General features: G+C 40.2%; 2 protein-coding genes across 2 annotated transcripts in view; both read left to right on the forward strand.

Moving 5' to 3' along the window:
* Positions 1 to 20597, forward strand: part of robo3 (roundabout 3) — a 49735-nt gene that overhangs the window by 20986 nt on the left and 8152 nt on the right. Inside the window, exons 2-10 of the mRNA XM_064685124.1 lie at positions 541 to 734; positions 9544 to 9646; positions 15085 to 15369; positions 15549 to 15689; positions 15763 to 15894; positions 16529 to 17842; positions 17968 to 18066; positions 18784 to 19024; positions 19356 to 19516. Coding sequence (XP_064541194.1) covers positions 541 to 734; positions 9544 to 9646; positions 15085 to 15369; positions 15549 to 15689; positions 15763 to 15894; positions 16529 to 17842; positions 17968 to 18066; positions 18784 to 19024; positions 19356 to 19516 — 2670 coding nt within the window. The remainder of the gene's footprint in view (positions 1 to 540; positions 735 to 9543; positions 9647 to 15084; positions 15370 to 15548; positions 15690 to 15762; positions 15895 to 16528; positions 17843 to 17967; positions 18067 to 18783; positions 19025 to 19355; positions 19517 to 20597) is intronic.
* On the forward strand, positions 13704 to 14357 carry LOC135430444 (small ribosomal subunit protein eS28-like). Its single transcript, XM_064685114.1, has one exon. It carries the CDS (start codon positions 13773 to 13775, stop codon positions 13968 to 13970), a length of 198 nt encoding a protein of 65 aa, XP_064541184.1. The 5' UTR covers positions 13704 to 13772; the 3' UTR covers positions 13971 to 14357.

Here is a 20597-nt window from a genome sequence, read left to right on the forward strand (position 1 = left end):
TTCCATGGCAACCTGTGCCCAGGTCTTAGCTCAGCCCCCCTCCCCTCTCAGCCGCTTGCACTGCCCCTCTTCTAGTTAATTTAGCAGTTTCGCATTATGCAAAAACAAAAAACTACTTAACTGCTAAGCTGCGCTGCGGTTCTTTGCCGCATATGCAAATTCACACAAATTAATTCCAAACTGAACCTTTGAACACCCGCCACGGGCGACTGCTGATATAAAACCCAACCCAACCCCTGCCTTTGCCCCCTCAGCAACATCTGGCCGCACTGCGACAGTTGAATTGCAACTGCAACTTCATTTGCAACGTCAACGGCAATGCGCATTAACATTGTTTTCATTTGCCAGGGAGATCTTTTAACATTTGCCAAACCGCTGACGACTGGCGACTGGCGAATGACGACTGACGCAGCGGAAAAAGGAAACTCCCCCTATATGCCCCTTTCCCCTGTCCTGCCCTGCCTTGCATATACAATCCCAGTGCAATTTTTATAAAAGCGCTTTAACCTCTTCATTGCTCATTCTGCATCTCTTCGCCAGGTTCACATCCGCCGCGAATAGTGGAACATCCCATAGATACGACGGTGCCACGACACGAGCCAGCGACGCTTAATTGCAAGGCAGAGGGCTCACCGACGCCCACAATTCAATGGTACAAGGATGGCGTACCGCTAAAGATACTGCCGGGCTCGCATCGCATAACCCTACCAGCGGGCGGATTGTTTTTCCTCAAGGTAAGTGCACAGAATATGCCATTGTCAGCGCTTCACGCCGCATCAGATATACTCTATCGAGGGTCACATGGCATCAATCAGGAATATAAGCAATTTAAGCTAGGCAACAAAGAAAAACAATTTTTTGTATTCAAAATTAGGTTTTATTTGAATTCATATGTTAAAACATTTAGATAAAGATATTTATTTTCTTTATTTTAACCCATAAAAGTATGAGAAATTTTTAAATATCCTTTAAGTGAAACGTTTTTTGTTGAGACCTTGACAAATAGGTATTTTAAAATGTTGTTTAGTATAAGTAATATTATTTTAAAATTTTTTATATTCTGGGAAGAAACCTTGGAATCTATTAAACTTTAAGAAAATATAACTTAAATTTAATTTAAAAGGGACTTATAAGTATGTTAAGTATTTGCTTGAAATTTGTATTCAGCCTATATAATATCATATGAGTAAGGAATATAATTCCTTTAAAACAAACTTTTGACCATATAAAAATGTATATTTAGCTAGGAACCATCTCTGATTGTTTATTGTGAAGAGTTCTTCAGGCGCACCAATCCCAATGCTCTCCATTCACACCTACAGCAACAATAATATTCGCACATTCTTTTGGGGGCGCAGTTCATCGTGAAGCGCATTCATTGTATGCTTTGGCGAGGCCAGCGAAATGCGCTTGTGGCATATTTACATTATTTCAGCGGTTCGCTTACTTATTATTATTATTTCTGTTATTTTTTCTCTTTTCTTTTATTATTTTGCAGCATGCATAATTATTATTTTTCTGCCGCTGCTGTTGCTGCTGTCTCCGCTCTTTCATTCGCAATAAGAGTCGCGGAAAATGGGCTGGGTGGCGGGACAGTTGGGCGCTGTTTAAAAATTTTCATTTTGCCCGGCCATCTGTTGAGTGATGAACAAACTAATTGCTTTTATTTTTACTTTTTATGTCTTTTCTCTTACACATATTTATGTATATGTTTGGATATACCTTTTGCACGCTGCGAAAATATTTTCGCAAGCATTTTCGCTGGGGCGGCCAACAACTTCATTAACGTAAGGTAAACAAACATTAAGAGGGACGCTGAGTGTGAGGGGCAGGGGCAGGGGGCAAGGGGGCAGGTGGCAGGGCAGGAGCAGTCGAAGCCAAAAGCAGCAGCAGCCAGACAAATAAAGACAAACGGAAGTTGGCGGGCAACGCAGCAAAAGTCAGCTGCCTGATGAGCTTCAAGTATGTGTGTGTGTCAGTGTGTGTGTGTGGGTGAATGTGTGCTGTGGCAGCAACAAGGAGCAGCCAGCAGGCAGCTGGTAGCAGGCAGCGGCAGCAATAGCTGTGGCAGCACTTGGACTGAGCACTCAGCAATTTACGACGCAAAAAGCCAACGGCGCGCGCGTTGATTATGCTGATGATGCAGTCGGAGTCGCTGCTGCGGCCAGGACATTTGGGTGATGCTCCCAGCACCCAGATCCCAGCTCCCAGCTGCCATTCTCGAGCTGCATTTGTAGCCTGCCACTTTTCACACTCGATCTGTGCTGGCTGTCTGCTAGACTGTGCTTATGTATTCGCATTCGCATTCGCAGTCGCATTGGCATTTGTGTTTGTATTTGTCAGCTGCGCGTGTATTTGTTTATCACTTAAGTGCAAAAAAGGATTCTGGATGCAGGATTCCAGCAATCAGACTTCAGACACGCTCTTCCGCTTTCTAAATGTTGTTGCTCTTATTTATTTTCACTCTCCCCTTTTCTTTCGTCTAACGAGCTCTAAATGAATTAATTCCAAAGCAGCTCTATGCTCGCCTTTGCTCAATATCCTGTCCGCCGTTGCCGTATCCTGGCTGTGGCTGTGCCATTATTTTTAGCCCGTTCGTTCTTCTTGGCCACAATCAATTTGCCTGGCCTCGCCTAACACAGCTGTGTGCCACATTTTTGGCATTTTTGTCAGCCCCGTGAGCACATAAACTTGCTGGTTATTGAAAATTGTTTTGACGCAGGTAAACGAACGGACATAACTTAAAGTATTTAAATTTGTGTGCTATATGTTAAAGGATCAAAACTAGTTTTGAGCGAAAATACAAATACAAATACAATAAACGATTACATTTAAATTAATTGCTGCAACTCAAATAATCCAGTTTTTTCTGTTTTCCTAAAATAATAATTCCCCATATTCATATATCTATATTTGAAAATAATTAAAATTTTCATCCCCATCTAGCTTATTTTCATCTACAATTCTAGGCTTAAGCATTTAGGTATTTAATGCTCCACTGAGTTATATTTAATATTCGTTGTGGCTCTATTGTTAGAATTTTAACATTTGAGTTAAGTTTTTTTTTTTTGAATCCCACATCCTTTGTTTCATAGAACATAGAACTGACCCTTGGCAGTTCAACACGCAAACAATATTCATTTATATTTTTTTCCAGTTAATCCTCGACTTTTTCGGTGCACAAAAGAATACTCCATAAACTAATCCACATAAATTCGTTGCCGGCTTCATTTTAAATTTAAGCCAAGCATTTTATTTCTTTTATTATTCCCTTTTTTTTGGAATCTTTTGCCATTTTTCTATGTCACTTGCATAATTTACATTCTAATTCCGCCAGCTTTTCGCTGTGCATATCTCTCTCCCCTCTCTCTCTCCCTCTCTATCTCTCTCTGTCTCTTTCAATCGTTCTCTGTCTCTCTTAAGTTACAGACAATTCATCTTACTTATAATGCTAGTGAAGCTTCCACTTCGCCCAGGCATTATAATAACGAGGGGCGCCCTAAAGCTAGCCCCGAAAATGATAGCCCAAAACTATGCAACACTATCAAATGGTGCTCAGCTCATAAGAGAGAGAGAGAAACAGTGAGAGAGAGACAGGAAGAGAGCGGGAAGCAAGCCAAACGAAAATGTGGCAACTTTAATGTGGCGCAAAGTTTTGGAGGGTTCCGTCTTTAAGTAACAATAGGAGACAAGCGGATGGGGAATATGCAATAAAATACAAGAAGGCACAAGCGTATACAAAGTCAGTGTCTGTGTGTGCTCGCGTGTGTGTATGTGTGTGCGTTGAGGAGAAGCGAGCGCCCGAAAAAATAAAAGCTGAAGTGTAGTGAAAAGTGACAGTGGAGAAGCGAGCAACAGGGAGACAGACAATAATTTACGTAACTGCACGAAAAAAATAAACGAAAAACGAAGGACGCAAGGACCAGTCAGGAGAAATGTTATAGCACACACACACACGCACACATACAAATAAAGTGAGGAGGTTGCGAGGACTCCCCCGTTTGGCAGAGGCAACACATGATTTGTAGCAACTATGCGCTTTGTATTTGTGTGCGCCACTTTGGTTTTGCCTGCCGCACATCATCAGCAGCAAACAGCAGCAGCAGCAGCAGCTGAAGAGGCAACAACTGAATCCTTGCCGCCGCCCACCCATCCACCGCCCCGCCCCGCCCTACGCTCCGCTGAAAGTTGCCAGTTCGGGTATTCGGGTATATATTTGTACATCTGTCTGGCTCAGTCAAGTGTTTGCATGTAATGCGTTCGTTGCCTTCGCTCAGCATCTAAATGTTTATTTAAACGCCTGCCACATTTGGCAGTAGTTCTGTGGCAAGCTTTAAAATGCCATCAACAATTTGAAGCATAAATCAACTACTTAACTGAGCGATTTTGATTGCAATTTTCGACTGTATTTCATGTGCTTAATTAAAAAACTGGCGAAGCACTTGCGGCAGGTTAAACGTAGCCAAGTTAATGCCACACATTACTGCAGCTGCCACTTGCCGCAGGGCATAACTTTCAACTGCCGGCGCGTGGAGTACATTTTAATGAGTTTACAAACGCTTGACACATTCGCAGCCTCATAAAAATAAGGAATTTTATATGCCCAGCCCAGCTCGTCATGGTCCTACTGCGTACCCACGTTGCGTATACCTTATATATTTACATATATATATTTTTTTATATGCGGACGCTTATTAACTGCATTTGCGAGGGGAGTCGCTCTGAGAGTCGTTTAATGAACGACTTAACAGGTGGCAAGAAGTCAAGTAGCTGGATTCGCTTCCCAGTTGCGTGGGCTGAAAATTTGTAATTTATTGATGCGTCGCATTTCAAAGGAAACAAGTTTCAGTGGACGGCAATCGACTGCGTGATTCGCGTTCGCAGTTCAATAACAGCTAAAACAGATCGCCCGTAGAGTTTTTAACAGCTTTTAAATTGCCTCGAATAGGCACGGTATATTTTTTACAGATCTTCAGGGGAGCTCTAGTAGTTTTGCCTCAATATGTACTAGATTATAGATATGGGTATATATGGTATATATATACATATCATTTCTGCTCCTTTAAAAAATAGGGCTAGAAGAACAAGTTGCAGCTGAATCAAAATAGTTTGCATTGACACAACTGTCAAAATGTTAGCACGTAGCATGAACAATATCAGCTTATAGTTCCCAAATGGATTAGGCGTTTTTCAATCAACGCGCTTAAGCCACTTGAGAATTATAAGCTGACACTGTCCATATTTTAAATGAAATAAATATGTTTATCATGTAATAAGTTTGTCCCGTATTGTGCGATTAATTATCAATTACATACTACTCTCCGAGGACTCGAACTCGTATCCCCAAGTTGTCTTCGTCTCTTAAACAACTTGACCAAGGGAGACATTGAGACTTGTCATATTCATATAATTATATTAAACACTAAATATATCAGGCTTAGGGAATGCTTTAAACTAAGTTGACTTTTCATTGCAATAAATATATAAAAAATGGGACAAAATAAAAGTGTTGCCTGAGCACGAGCTACAAACTGAAACCCGCTTCGATTCATATATTTGTGTTTAAAAAATATGTGTTATTTATAATTGTTTATGCTTATTTATTATAATTTATTAAGTTGTTAAGGGCCAGTCATGCAGTTTGTGAGACACAGTATTGTGCAGACTTCTCAAAACCTCTTATCTATAGATCATCGATCATATTTTCATCTATAGATGTTTAAAATATTTATGTCTGCCACCCCCAAGCCTGCCTCGCTTAAATTGCAAATATGGTTATTGTCTAAAACTAGTTTTAGAGTCTTAAGGTAACCAACGCAATCATGAAGACCCATTTCAACTTATTTAATAAGAGTATTATTCTGTCAATAGAGTATTGCGCATTCGTTTAAAACCCGACTGCAACTTTCTTACTTGTTTTACTTTGACAACTCATTTAATAGCTTGGCTTATTTAGAGCAAATCTATTGAATACTTTAGACAAATAATTGAGTTTTAAATGGATAACCCGACTTTGTATTTTCAATTTCTGCCCAATTTCGCAGCTATTTCCATTTACCTGTTGCTTTTAACTGCTTTTAACACTTGCCCTGCCACAACCCCCCTGTAGAGCAGTTGTTGTCTGACATTTAACCAATTTCGCTGACTGGCTCGATTTCAGGCTCAATTAAAAGCATTTACACGCCACATTTTACCGACTTTAAATTTAAACAATATTATAAAACACTCGTCCTCACACAGGCACTTTCTCTTTATTTATCTCACACACAATTCGCAATCTTTCTCCCTTTCTCTCTCTCTCTCTCTCCGGGTCTGTCTCTATCTCTTCCTCTCTATTTTACACAATTACAAAATGTAACAACATGAAAACGAAATGGCTCCCAAATGAAATGTTGTAAATTTATGGGTATTTTAAATTAAAACGGAAGCGTGTTTTCAACGCGCGACTACACACAGCTACACACACATACACACACACACACACATACACACACACACACACTAATACACACACACAGTCAATATATTTTATAGCCGCAGTGCTGCGACTCTGCCCCTTGACTCGTGCTCTCCCTGCCCCCTCAGCTAAAGACGCACGTAGCACACGGCAGAGCTGCTGCTGTTGTTGTTGTTGTCAAATCAGTTTCAATGTTTGCTGGCAGCACGCACCAAAACACCGAAAAAACAGCAGCAGCAACAACAACAAGGACCATATCAACAACAACAAAGCGCAGCCAATTCGCAGCAATTCGTGTGGCTCAAGTCATTAAAGACATAAATAAATTTATGTGACTTTCGGCGCAGTTTCTTTTCCCCATCCTGTTCCTTGTTCCCCGTCCGGGCCAAAAATTTAATTTCAGCCAGAAAACACAGTGGAAAATAAAAAGAGTCAGCAACATATAGATTACATTGTCTGCGCGTATTATATTTTTATTTGCTCACATTTTTATTTGTCCGCGTTGCCATTGCAACGGATTTGGATTCCTTTATTTTATTTTATTTTTTTTATTAGAAAGGATAACGTTGCCTGCGACTGCTTCTTTTCTATGTTATTTATATGAAATTTTAATAGCGAATGCTGCGCAGGCAGCTAATGAGCTTAGCTTTCTGCTTCTTGCTCCTTGCAGTCGGCTGTTGCACAATTGACTGAGCGCCGGCCCACGGTGCGTATGCGTATTATTTATATTAAAGCTACTTATACTAAAAATAAATTTATATTTCATATCCAAATGTCATATATGTAAAAAAAATTTATAATACATCATGTTCTTAAGCAGGAAAAAATCAATTAATTCTAAAAGGATCTTGAGTTTTTTTTAGACAGAAATTAAATAATAGTTGCTTTTTGATATAAGGGGAGAATAAATGTTAAGGGAATATTTGGCGGCCCATGCACTTTTAAGTTAATATGAAAACCTCCATATACAAATATACATAAAAACGTCTAAAAATATTTATATAATATACATAAAAATATCTTGGTCAGACTAAATCATTCCTAACGATGTATACAAATACTTATATATACCTTTAGAAAATTAATAAGAATTTCTAATGAGCTTCTAGAAGTTAAATAATTAAATAATAATATTTATCATACCTAATAAATTTAAGGTCCCTTATCCTTTCTGAAGAGCTCAACGAATTTATATAATTAAATAATTATGACAAAAGTCTACATATTAATTCATTTTTAACAATATGTTTATAATACGTATTTTAAAAAATTACCAAGAATTTCTTACGAGCTTAAAGAAATGAAAGAAGAATCAACTTAATATTATTACTTCTTATAGTACACACAACTTAAGTCCCTAATCCTTTTGGCTGAATAGACAACAAGCATATACTATGTACAAATGTGTTCTTGTGGTAAAGCAAACTTTTGATGGGCATAATAAGATGGAATGGAAAAAGCCAAAGTACAAAGCACTATTAAAACATATATACACATGCCATATAGCTACGTATATATAGAGCTTTATTTAAGAACAGATTGCCAGAAGTTTAGCTTGAAGTAAGCGCTTTGCCTTTGAGTTGCCAGCATGACAATTGAGACGCCTGAAGCGCATTCGCTTATTTGTTTTATAAAGCACACCCGCGGCACAACGCACACTCCAGACACACACACACACACAGGCAGACACACACACGAGAGCAAGATTAAATGAAAGAATAATAGAGCTGAAGAACCCTTTTGTCATCTTCACTTAGCGCAACACTTAATTTCACTTGGATGAGGCGCAGAAGTTGTGTAAATTGTGCGAACTTTGTAGCTGCCGTTGCTGAGATAAATATGACAAACACACACGCTTAAAACACACACGCCCACACACACACACACACATGTACACTAACATTCAACACACATTTTGACATTTAATTTTAAGCGCATGTAGGGGAATTTCTTTTGTGCGCCAAAAACAAATAAACAAACTGAAAAGACAAAAACAGTCAGTGAAACAACACAAGATGAAGGGCGGCAAGAAAGTGGGGGCGGGTCTGTGTGAAAAGTGCCTGGGGTGAGGGGCAGTTAGCGGTGGGGGGCATGAAGTAACTATAAAGTTGCTCGAGAGACATTTTATGATTTGAGCACTTGAAGGCAGCAGACGCGCAACAGACAACAGATTGCTGACTGTTTATTATGGCCAAAAAGACAGGGCAACAGCGCAAAGTAACAAAGAGAGAAAGAGAGGGAGAGATATATAGAGAGAGAGAGCGTACAGCACATGAGATAGAGACTGCAAATCAACGTCTTGAAGTTGCGAAAGCACTTTTTGCAGCCCATTTGTAAAATGACAATAAGAAAGAAAGCAACGCAATCTAAAAGATGACATAACTCCAATATACCCTGTGAGTGTGGCAACAAAGGGTAGGCTTAACTGATGTTCGTAGAGGTTAAACATGAATATATGCATAGTTAAGTTTGGATATTATTTTGAACAAGTTTCAATTGTTTTAATATGTATTTCTATAGGTTTATAAAGTTTATAATTTTAGGTCAGAGCTGTTATTTATTTGATTTTTTTAGAATTTGTTACGATTAATTTGAAAGCAAGCTCATGAAATTTTTAATTAAGAACTTATTTAATTTCTTTGGTTTAGTTGGTTTGTTTTTCTTTTATTTACTTTTGATTTTTAAAATTTCAGCATGATATCTTAAATATTTGCCGAGATACAACTCCGAACCAGTTTTAAACCGGTTCAAGAACTCAGGTAAATATTTTTTTGACTAACTATACGGTCGAATTCTCAAATTACCAGCTTAGGAATCATATCTCATAGCAATTCATCAAGTCTAAAACAAATCTAAGATGAAGACAAGTTGGGAATCATTTACATATCAATTCAAGTTCACATTAACATAGGAAATTACATCAGTCAAACTGTAGCTACAAACTAATACTGCCGCTCTTAAAGGGTATATAGTATGTAAAAACAATCTTTTACTCATTTCAATTAAAATTTGCTCACATTTGGCCCTCAGTTCGTTCTTTTACTGACAACTTTTCAACTCCAACTTCTCTGTTTTTGTTTTTGCAGGTTGTCAATTCACGTCGCGAAACAGATGCTGGCATCTACTGGTGCGAGGCCAAGAACGAACTGGGCGTGGCACGGAGTCGCAATGCCACGCTGCAAGTGGCGGGTAAGTCGTATATCCTACACAAAGTCTTCTTCTTATAGCCACACACCACATGCTGCTGCGGGCGACGGCGCCTGCCCACGCACGACTTTGCGTTTTTTTAATATTCTAAATTGATGTTGATTTTTCGCCGCAGTTGTTGTCGTCGTCGTTGTTGTTGTTGGGTTTCGATATGCTCAGGGCAGCTCTTTTTTTTTTGTTTGGCTCAGAGTTGGAGGCTTGTTAGGGGGGCGAGGGTTTTGTGGCACCGCCCACTTAACTAACTAGCTGAGCTGCGTTTACAAGTTTTCCGCATGAACGCACCCACTTGTCTTGTCAGAGGTCTCTGCTCCTGCCTCTATTAACCCGTTTCAGTTTCTTTTCCGCGCGCTATCTCTCTCTCTCTCTCTCTCTTTTCCCTTCCTGCTCCATCTGTCTATCTCCCTCTATTAACTATTTTTGCTCTTTTTGCCATTTTTTGACTTTTAAAGCCTTCTCAGCTGGTTAGTTGGGTGCTTGGTTGACTGAACCGAGCTGAGTTTCAGTTCAGTTTTTCCTGCATTTTCTTTTTATCAGCGTGTGTGTGTGTGTGCGTGCGTGATTTATGGCTACATATGAATAGGGTGAAGCCATATTTAGATTGGGCAAGGTCTGTTTGAAACTTCAAAATGAACCACTTAACTCGTGCGGAAAACTTGATCAAATCTTATTTCGGACACCTAAGCTCACATCAAACTATGATGTAATCCGAAATACGTCAATTGAGAGGCATATTTAAATGCTTACGGCTAACATACAACAACAAAGCTTATGTTAGGTTGGGTATTCGATTTGATTGATTTGATAAAATAAAATCAAATATAAAAGCAATATTTAATAATTAAATATATGAGCTCAAATTTGATACCAGAAAATTATATTTTTATTTGCATATATTAAACATAATAGAAAAATATGAATTACCTTAAGCATGTGCTCTATTTTCTTTTAAATTTTAACTTGATTTAATAATTTAAAAGGTTTTCAATGTTATTTATTACATGCGAAATTTTCATTATTTATATTGAAAACCTATTTCGGGAACATTTTTCAACCTCTGCTTTTGGCCATATCTTTCGGGTGTAGCGCATTTTTAGGCCAAAAACGAGGCATTTGTGGCCCCATTTGAGCTCCCAATTGCCCTATTGCCACCGCAGACCTCCACTTTGTCTTTTGTTGGCCAATATTTCTTTTATTTGCCGTGCTCTTTTATTCCTTACCGCCGCCCACATGAAAATCGATATTGCTTCCTGACGTTGGGAATTCTTTTTTTTTTGTTCTCCCTTCAATGCGAGTTTTTTTTTATTTTCTTTTTCCTGGTACCGCTTGTGTTTAGCTTTAGACAGTTTGGTTTGCTTTTTGCGGTATCCTTGGGGAATATTTTTCAATATTTGCATGTAAATCACGAAAAGCACGTCAAATTTGTTTGCTTGGTTAAAACGTCGTTATTGCGACTCTTGAGCTGGCAACTTGTCGGAGAGCTGCAGTCAAAGCGGGCGAAGAGTTAGTGGGGGAAGCGGTAGCAATGGCAAAAGGCGTTCACTTTGATTGGGTTAGGTAATAAAATCGTGTAAGAGGGAGCAGCAAAAAAAGCGTTTCACTTGCTCACTTGTCGGATGCTCTGTCAATAATAAACATAAGTTGCCTATTTCAGATGTTGTCAGCGTAATTTCTGTCGAACGCATATTACGCATACGCAATGTGTGTAAACTGAAAAAGAGGGCATTTGTGCTTTTCAAGACAAACTCAAATATGGAACTCATTCAGGCCTAAATACATAAGCCTACTTGCAAATATTCCTTTTTGTTCCCTCTAATCCAAACCAAAATTTGCTATTCACTATACAAAACATTCAAATATTTTCATATATTGTTTACGAATGCCTTTAAGGGTTTGCCGATCGCTTCTAACAGAACTAGAAAATATATTAAATATTAAAATTATTCCAAGAAAAGCTTTACTTCAATTAAGTTTTATGAAAAACTCTTTCTTATTTCCAAATGTATTTTTCATTGTGCTTCGACTTGACATGCTGTTCTTGCTTTTTCACGTATCATCCGTATAAAAAAAAACAGTTTTATCAAATTCAATGTTCAATATACTTTTATTTTTTCATAAATAGAATATAGAATATAAATGAATCTACGATTCCACCCTTGCTCTTTCATATATCATCCGTATAAATAAAATTGTTCTCTCGTAATTTTAAAGCTGAGTTTAATTTTTAATTAAAAATATCCCATCAACAAAAGTCATACATGCAAATAATTTTCTAACAATGTACAAAAAGTGCACTTATCGATCTTGCTCATAGCATAAAAGTATCTTTTTTAATTAGCTCTCCTTATATGCCCTTTATACCAGACTAAGTTCAAAAATAGCCTTATCGCAAATCTCCCATACACACACACACACACACATTTATAGTAGGGACATGCCTTATAAATATTGCCTTAACGGTCATTTATTAACTCATTATCAGCAGCTGGCATTTTGCACCTTTTCAGCGCGGGTTTTCCGCTTGACTGAGTCACGACCTCGAAAATAACCGAACCGAATTGGAGCTGAACTGAGCTGAGCTAAGCTGAGCTGAATGGCCTACAACTTTCGCCAGTGCCACTGAACCTGACACTGATTATGACTTTGATTAATTTATTGATGGTTGGCGTGTTTCCTGCTGTGCTCAGCCGTGGAACGGCCCCAGTCCTGGGCGCTGTCTCTCTCGCTGCTGGCCTCTTTCTGTGTCCCGGGCTCCGGCTCGGGCTTGGCTGTGAGTTTCGGCAACCAGCTCCACATTTGTTGCTATATTTTGAGCGCATTAAAAGTTTTCGTCTGTGTGTGTGTGTGTGTGTGCGGGAAAGTTGGGGCGAAATTCGCTTTCGTGTTCACTTTCGCCATGCGTTGAAATATTTTGATTTATGTTGATTTATAGACATCACTTTAAATTTAATAAAAGTCATGCTTGAACAGTTTTTTTCAACAAATATTTTAAACTAAGGCCAGAAAGTAAATGCGCTTATTCACTTTGCAGATTAAAATAAAAATATATAAAAAAAAAATCACCAAAAAAATAAAATAAAAAGTAAAATGTAATTTACGTAAAAGCAGCTGCCGTTTTTTGGATTTTTTCGTTATATATTTTGTGTACGCTGAATGCGACCAAGTTGAATGCACAAAGCTCGCTTTTCAGGGCAGCAGGCAAAAAAAAAAAACGGAAAAGAAAATGTACTTTCTGCTGCTTTTCAGGTGCTTGAAAGTTACTTGATTTATTATGCTACTCCCCCGCTTCTATGTGTTTGTGTGTGTAGGGGGGACAAATATTCGCCTAGCAAATTTATAACTGAGCAAATCGGTCTAGCTGCAACCAGAGTTGCCAGACATCCTAGGGGGAAAGGTGTGCAAATTACAGGTTTGCAATTTGACCACAAAATGGAGCTGGCAAGATGGCGGAGGATAGCGTATAAAAAAAGATGGAAAATCTAAAATGGAAAATGGAAAACGAAAAAGAACCGAGCGAATGCCATGCAAAATAAATGCAGACAGCTGAGTTAGTGCCTTAAATCTGCGGTTGGCAAAAGCAAAATGTTGATAATAGCGTGATTTACTATGCGCCAGGGTTAAGAAAAGCTTTAGAAATGCGTTTCACTATGAAAGTTTTCCAGTTCTGAATGCAGGCTTCTTGGTTAGCGAAAAGTGGCGCATGAATAAACCGCAATACAAGTATTATTCCATTTCAATTAACTGAAAATATTATTTAATGCAAGAGCTTAGGTATTAAAATAAATAAAATAAATGTGTCAGTAAATCCTCTGCTCGGTTTGTGAAAATGTTTTAAATTATAAAATATTTCTCATGAATTTTATCAGCGAAAACCTGCATTCTGAAAAACACATTGCCAACTTTCGTTGTGCCTGAGAATGAAATAATTGAGTGGAACTATCGATATTTTCCCTTGCAACACTGCCGATTGACCATTCACATTGGTCGATACAAGTAAGCTCTTGTAATCGATTCCACGTCAGCCTGCAGCATTCAGCTTTCTTTTTCTGGCGACTGTCGACTGATGCAAACCTTCCTATCCAGGAAATAAAAGAGTAAACGACCTGATATTATGGATAAGCCAATTGTATGGGCTCGCGTTGTGAAGGTGCTTGGTCGCACAGGCTCCCAGGGTCAGTGCACCCAGGTGAAGGTGGAATTCCTGGGCGAACAGAATCGCCAGATAATACGCAACGTGAAGGGACCAGTGCGCGAGGGCGACATTTTGACGCTGTTGGAATCGGAACGTGAAGCCAGACGTCTGCGCTAGAATGGGAGTTTTGGATCTATAGGACTAGGTAGAATAATCATTGTGCTAATTGGGGGAACTTTGAGGATTTGTTGCATATATTGATGATGAATATATGAATACCACACATAATAATCTCTAAAATATGTAGGTCATTTTGCAAAAGGGGTTCTGGGCGAAACTCCCTTTGCAAATACTTATGTACATATATAATATTTACAAAATCTTTCAGACTCTTGAAATTAATCAACTAAGCGAATACATGTAAAACATTTAGAAACTTGATCTAGCTTCAATTTATAATAATTAATCGTATGAGTCATTGTGCATTAAGTTGTTTGGGCGAAACTCTTTTTGCGAATACTTTTATAAAATATAACAAATTATAATATAAAGAATACTATGAAATATCCTCAGTAAATAAATCGAAAACTTGTTTTATTTGTAATTTATGCAATTTGCTCTTCAATAAGGACCATGAGTCTTCCGACTTAAGCAAAAATATAACAAGTTAACTTTAATATATTAACTAGATCGAATTAGTAGTCGAAGTCAGAAAAAAGTTAACCTGGCATTGCCAGACTCTATTAAAATATTGACAATACATAAAATTAATTGATATTTAAATTCGTATGAAGCGTATTCGGATTTTATTATCGATTTAGCTAAAGCATGATTTAGCTAAGTGCCATAAGAACCAATAAATAGAGTATATCAAGCAGAATTAAATTATCCAGAAAGCTGTGCCCTTGGCGTTGCCAGACTTTTTTACAAATGAACTGCTGTAGTTGGGTAAAAAGCTGCCTGAGCGAGCGTGTGTGTGCGTGGGCATGCCGTATAAAAATCACATTTATGCCATTTACCAACAATTTATCTTTGCTGACCACAAACACCCGCACACTCACTCACGCACACACACACACAGACAAGGAGCCGCACACGGCCGCAGGTTAAGGCAGGACAGGGACAGGCATTTATCATGCAAAACCAAGATAATTTATAACCACCACCAACAACAGGAGGAATCAAATGGACAGAGGCCATCACACACACACACACACACACGCACACACACACTAAAGCTGTTGCCCAAGCCTCATCGCGTCTTCTTCTTCTCGCCCTGCTCCATTTACAGTGCTGCGCGATGAGTTTCGCCTGGAGCCGCAAAACACACGCATCGCCCAGGGTGACACCGCGCTGCTGGAGTGTGCACCGCCGCGCGGCATACCGGAACCGACGGTCACATGGAAGAAGGGCGGCCAGAAATTGGATTTGGAGGGCACGAAGCGTATACGCATCGTTGATGGCGGCAATTTGGCCATACAGGATGCACGTCAAAGTGACGAGGGTCAATACCAGTGCATTGCCAAGAATCCTGTCGGTGTGCGCGAATCATCCCTAGCCACGCTCAAAGTACATGGTACGTAGACCCCTGCCACCCTACACCCACACCCACATCCCAATCCATGCCAAATCCCACATCAAGCTGCAACTCAAATCAACGTGTCATGTTCAATTTGCTGGAATGTGACTTGGGTGCCTGCGTAGCACCACGATTGCACATAAATGCCGCTAAGCGTTTCATTATGTTTATTGCAGTTAAGCCCTACATCATACGCGGACCACATGATCAAACGGTGCTCGAAGGCGCCTCCGTCACATTTCCCTGCCGTGTCGGCGGGGATCCCATGCCGGATGTGCTCTGGCTGCGCACCGCCTCCGGTGGCAATATGCCGCTAGGTAAGCCCACAGACAACACCTGGCGATTCATCAGTTAGTATAATTTCCCCGCGTGTACGCATACTTATTGCAGACCGTGTAAGCGTGCTGGAGGATCGCAGCCTGCGCCTGGAGCGCGTCACCATTGCCGATGAGGGCGAGTACAGCTGCGAGGCGGACAATGTGGTGGGTGCCATCACAGCGATGGGCACATTGACGGTCTTTGGTAAGTCACTGCTTTAGTAATTTTTAGTTGCGGCTCAATGACACTAGCTTAAAGTGAAGGGAGCTTTCTGAAAGGCAAGAATTAAAAGCTTGAAAGCATAAATCAGTTAAGCTGTGAGCATCAATATCATATTAAAGCAAGAAAAACTAACTAAAAATAACAAGCTGATTAAAGTTTGATAAAAATAAATTAAAAATGTTATCGTATAAACTTCAATTCCAAGCTGTAAAAGAGCATTAAAGCTTTCGGATTATACTTCAGAACTTAACTTAAAAGCTTGCGCAGACTGCGAGCCAATTAATTTCGTATAATATGAGAGATATGTTGCAATTGTTGAATGGATTAAAGCTCATATTCAAGCGAGAGCATTAAGCAAAAGCTTTGCGTGAATTAAAATGTTAAGATTAATGAAATGATAGTTGTCGGATCTGGTAAGCCATTTTCTATTTCTAATATATGTTTGGATTTCATTTTTGTGGATTAATTAAAAGCATTTTTACATATTTCAGTATATTAAAGAAATGTTAGTCTAATTTAAAGCTCGTGTCATTGAGCCACATAGTTAGCGCTAGTCGAGCACACTTAGCTAATTAGTTAAAACCCTATATGAATCCCACACATACGCACACTGTAGCGCCCCCGAAATTCATACAACGTCCCGCCAGCAAATCCGTTGAGCTGGGCGCGGACACCTCGTTTGAGTGCCGCGCCTCGGGCAATCCCAAGCCGACCATATTCTGGACGATCAAGAACAATAGCACGTTGATCTTTCCGGGCGCACCGCCGCTTGATCGCTTCCACAGCCTGAACACGGAGGAGGGCCACTCCATCTTGACGTTGACGCGCTTTCAGCGCACGGACAAGGATCTGGTTATTGTGTGCAATGCAATGAACGAGGTGGCCAGCATAACGTCCAGGGTGCAGCTGACGCTGGACTCGCAGGAGGATCGACCGCCGCCGATAATCATTGCGGGGCCGGTGAACCAAACGCTGCCCATCAAATCGCTGGCCACGCTCCAGTGCAAGGCCATTGGACTGCCCAATCCGACCATATCCTGGTATCGCGACGGTATACCCGTGCATCCCAGCGCCAAGCTGAACATAACTGCCGCCGGGGATTTGATTATATCCGATTTGGATCGACAGCAGGATCAGGGTCTCTACACGTGTGTGGCCAGCTCGCGGGCCGGCAAGTCCACTTGGAGCGGCTTCCTGCGCATAGAGCTGCCCACCAATCCGAACATTAAGTTCTATCGCGCGCCCGAGCAAAGTAAATGCCCCACGGCACCCGGGCAGCCGACCGTGCTGAATGCCACGGCCTCGGCCATGACAATTGTGTGGCCCACCAGCGACAAGCTGGGCGCCTCCCCGTTCCACGGCTACAGCGTGGAAATGTACTGCACGAACAAGAGCAAGACCTGGATACCCATTGCCAGCAGGCTCAGCGAGCCAATTGTCACGGTGGACAGTTTGGAGCAGGGCGCTGCTTATATGTTCATTGTGCGCGCCGAGAATGCCTTGGGCTTCTCGCCGCCCTCGCCCATCTCGGAGCCCATTACGGCCGGCAAGCTGGTGGGCGTGCGCGATGGCAGCGACGCCTCCGCCGGCTCGGCCAGCTCGCAGCTGCTGCTCAGCGATGTGGAGCAGCTGCTGCAATCGAATGACATTGTCGAGCTGCTGGAGGCGAATGCCAGCGACTCGACCTCGGTGCGACTCGCCTGGGACATAGACAGCGGCCAGTACATCGAGGGCTACTATTTGTATGCACGTGAGCTGCGCTCGGCGGAATACAAGATGCTTACACTGCTCAACAAGGGTCAGGGCCTGAGCTCCTGCACGGTGCCCAATCTGGCCAAGGCGTCTACGTATGAGTTTTTTCTTGTGCCATTTTACAAGAGCGTCGTAGGCAAACCCTCCAATTCCCGACACGCGCGCACCCTGGAAGATGGTAAGAATGCCCAAGATTGCTTTTTTCCCATATACCTGCTAATCAGCTGATCCCGGGCTTTCAATGTCCCATCTGCTGCCACTAATCCAACTTCATTTGCTCTCTCCTCTTCTTTTTGTTAACAGTACCCGAGGCACCGCCATTTGGCATGGAGGCCATCCAATTCAATCGCACCTCCGTCTTCCTCAAATGGCTTGCACCACAGCCGAATCGCACACGTAATGGTAAGTACTGTAAACGAATCCCCAAAATGCGCCTATTATAGACACCCTACGGTAGGTGAATTTAGCTTGCAAATTGATTTTGTAACAGATCGGAGTTGTAGGTTTGTTGGAAATATTTAATGATATAATCGTATTATATTGTATCATATATACTTATGTATATAAAGACATTGGATCTTAAGTCCGACTAATGTACGTATATCAAGAACAGATTCCTAAATTTAGCCAGCCAAATTTATTAGTGATATTGAATAGATTTTTTATTAAAGAATACGTTTTTATTATCAACTATTTATTTAGTTTTCCCGAAAATCCTATATATAATTTCTGTGAAACTAGAGGGCAGATAAAATATATGGGAAAAGGTTTATTATTTGTTTAAAAAAAACCTTTTAGTATAATAAACAATTCCTTTAAAACAATACAAATACTTAAGTGTAGATTAGATCAAATTTTTGATATTCAGTTATCAAATAGGTAGTAAAAATAAAAAAAAGTAATATATATATATATGGTCCAACTTTTGCTCATCATCAATTCCTTAAAATTCTTTTACCACATACAAAAAAAAAATGCTACTTTAATAAGGGTATTTAATCATTCGGTTGACCGAATAAGTAACTATTTCCTTTGTGCTCTTGTTAACATTTAATTTCATTTGTTCTCTTCCCTCTGTCTCTCCCTCTTCCACGCGCTGTCTCTGCGGCCGCACGGCAGGCATCCTCACCAGCTACAATGTGCTCGTCAAGGGTCTGGATGTGCACAATACGACGCGTATATTCAAAAATATGACCATTGATGCGGCGACACCGACCCTGCTGCTGGCCAACCTCACAACGGGCGTCACCTACTACATTGCCGTGGCGGCGGCCACCCGGGTGGGCGTCGGTCCCTATAGCAAACCGGCCGTGCTGCGCATCGATGCGCGGACCCAATCACTGGACACAGGCTACACGCGGTGAGTGTACGGACCGGACAGGGGCACGGGCACGGACACGGACCCAGGCACAGTCTGGGGTATTGCCTGGACGGTTTATTGTGCGAGAGCTCATTTGACTGCTGTCATTTGGGACAAAAGCTGGCGCGGCCACATTCACATCAATCCATTAACAGCAAACGACAATGGGCGGCTGAGAATTGAGACCGGCAGACGGACGGACAGCGCGATGACTATGTGACCATTAAACTAAGCCTAGCCAGGGCACGTACTTCCTGCTCCTGTAGTCAACCGATGCTCATTCCGCTTTCTTTTTGGCCATTTCTCTGCTTTCTATTCCTATTGTGCGCAGCTATCCCATCAGTCGTGATATTGCCGATGACTTTTTAACGCAGACCTGGTTTATCGTCCTGCTGGGCTCCATCATCGCCATAATTGTGTTTCTATTGGGCGCATTGGTTCTATTCAAGCGCTATCAATTTATCAAGCAGACCTCGCTGGGCAGTTTACATGGTGAGTTATCCGACGCCCGACGGGTCGGCAATTTAAATGTATATTTATTTTCTTTTTTCGATTTATTTTACTTTTACTGTGGATTAAGTTTTGGTGGCAGCAGCTTTGCAGGGGGTGGCTCTAAGTTCTCTTTGCCTGGGCGGTAATTGCTCGGCATTTAGAATTTATGAGCTGCAAGCTCTATTGAGCATTGGAAATGTCACAGCTTAGCTACAACTAGATTTTATAGAGCGATTAGAACTTAAGCCATTTAAATCTTTTGCTCATTGGCACTTGTTAAGCCACAGACGTAATTGACATCATGAATAGAACATGAATATAAATTATATTCACCAGATAACTTTTTTGATAATTTTATCATTTTTAGAGAAAGAAATTTGATAAGTTTTTAATTAATTTACTAAGGAATTAAACGAATCTTGCCAATTGATTTGCTAAGCAATTAAACGAATCTTCCAAATGAATTGAATAAAATAATGAATGCACTATGAAATAGGATATGTACTTGGAAGTAGAGTATAGATATTCTATTCAGATTGCTCATATATTCTATTCGGTAATAAAACCAAAAGGATATTATATTATTCCTCATTTTGTAAACAATATAGAATATACGAACTATATAGTATAGTATATATAATATTTCGTATATCCCAATTCGATTAACTGATTTCCTTGGCTCCATAAAAAAAGAAAAGATATCTTTGTTTTTTTATACGAATAGCAAACGCATTAATTCAGTGTGTTCTTCCAAAAAGCTGTTTTAACTGGATTGAACTTAGTTTAATTGAAAACACAAAACCCTGCATATTCAGGGCTTTAGGCGAATGCATTGATTCGCATTTAGTTTCAAATTTAAAAAAACTCCTTGCTCGTAAATGCCGATAAAAGTTAGTTATATCTAAACACAAGTCTGTGAGTTTGTATATGCTTATATTAAATAAAATTATCTGGCTATAATCAAAAGTGTAAGGAACCTTTCTTACATATAAATATTAATATGCATGAAAGGTTCCCTGCGCTTTGGATTAAAGCCGTATAATATTCTTTACCATAAACATATATTAAACTGAAAGGCTCC

This window comes from Drosophila montana, unplaced genomic scaffold, assembly GCF_035044405.1.
Source record: "Drosophila montana isolate Dmon_TW-CO22-7 unplaced genomic scaffold, ASM3504440v1 contig_3013_1, whole genome shotgun sequence".
Lineage (NCBI taxonomy): Eukaryota > Metazoa > Arthropoda > Insecta > Diptera > Drosophilidae > Drosophila > Drosophila montana.

What these genes read in the sequence shown, in the direction of transcription:
- LOC135430444 (XM_064685114.1), top strand. Translation starts at nt 13,773, where the DNA reads ATGGATAAGCCAATTGTATGGGCTCGCGTTGTGAAGGTGCTTGGTCGC.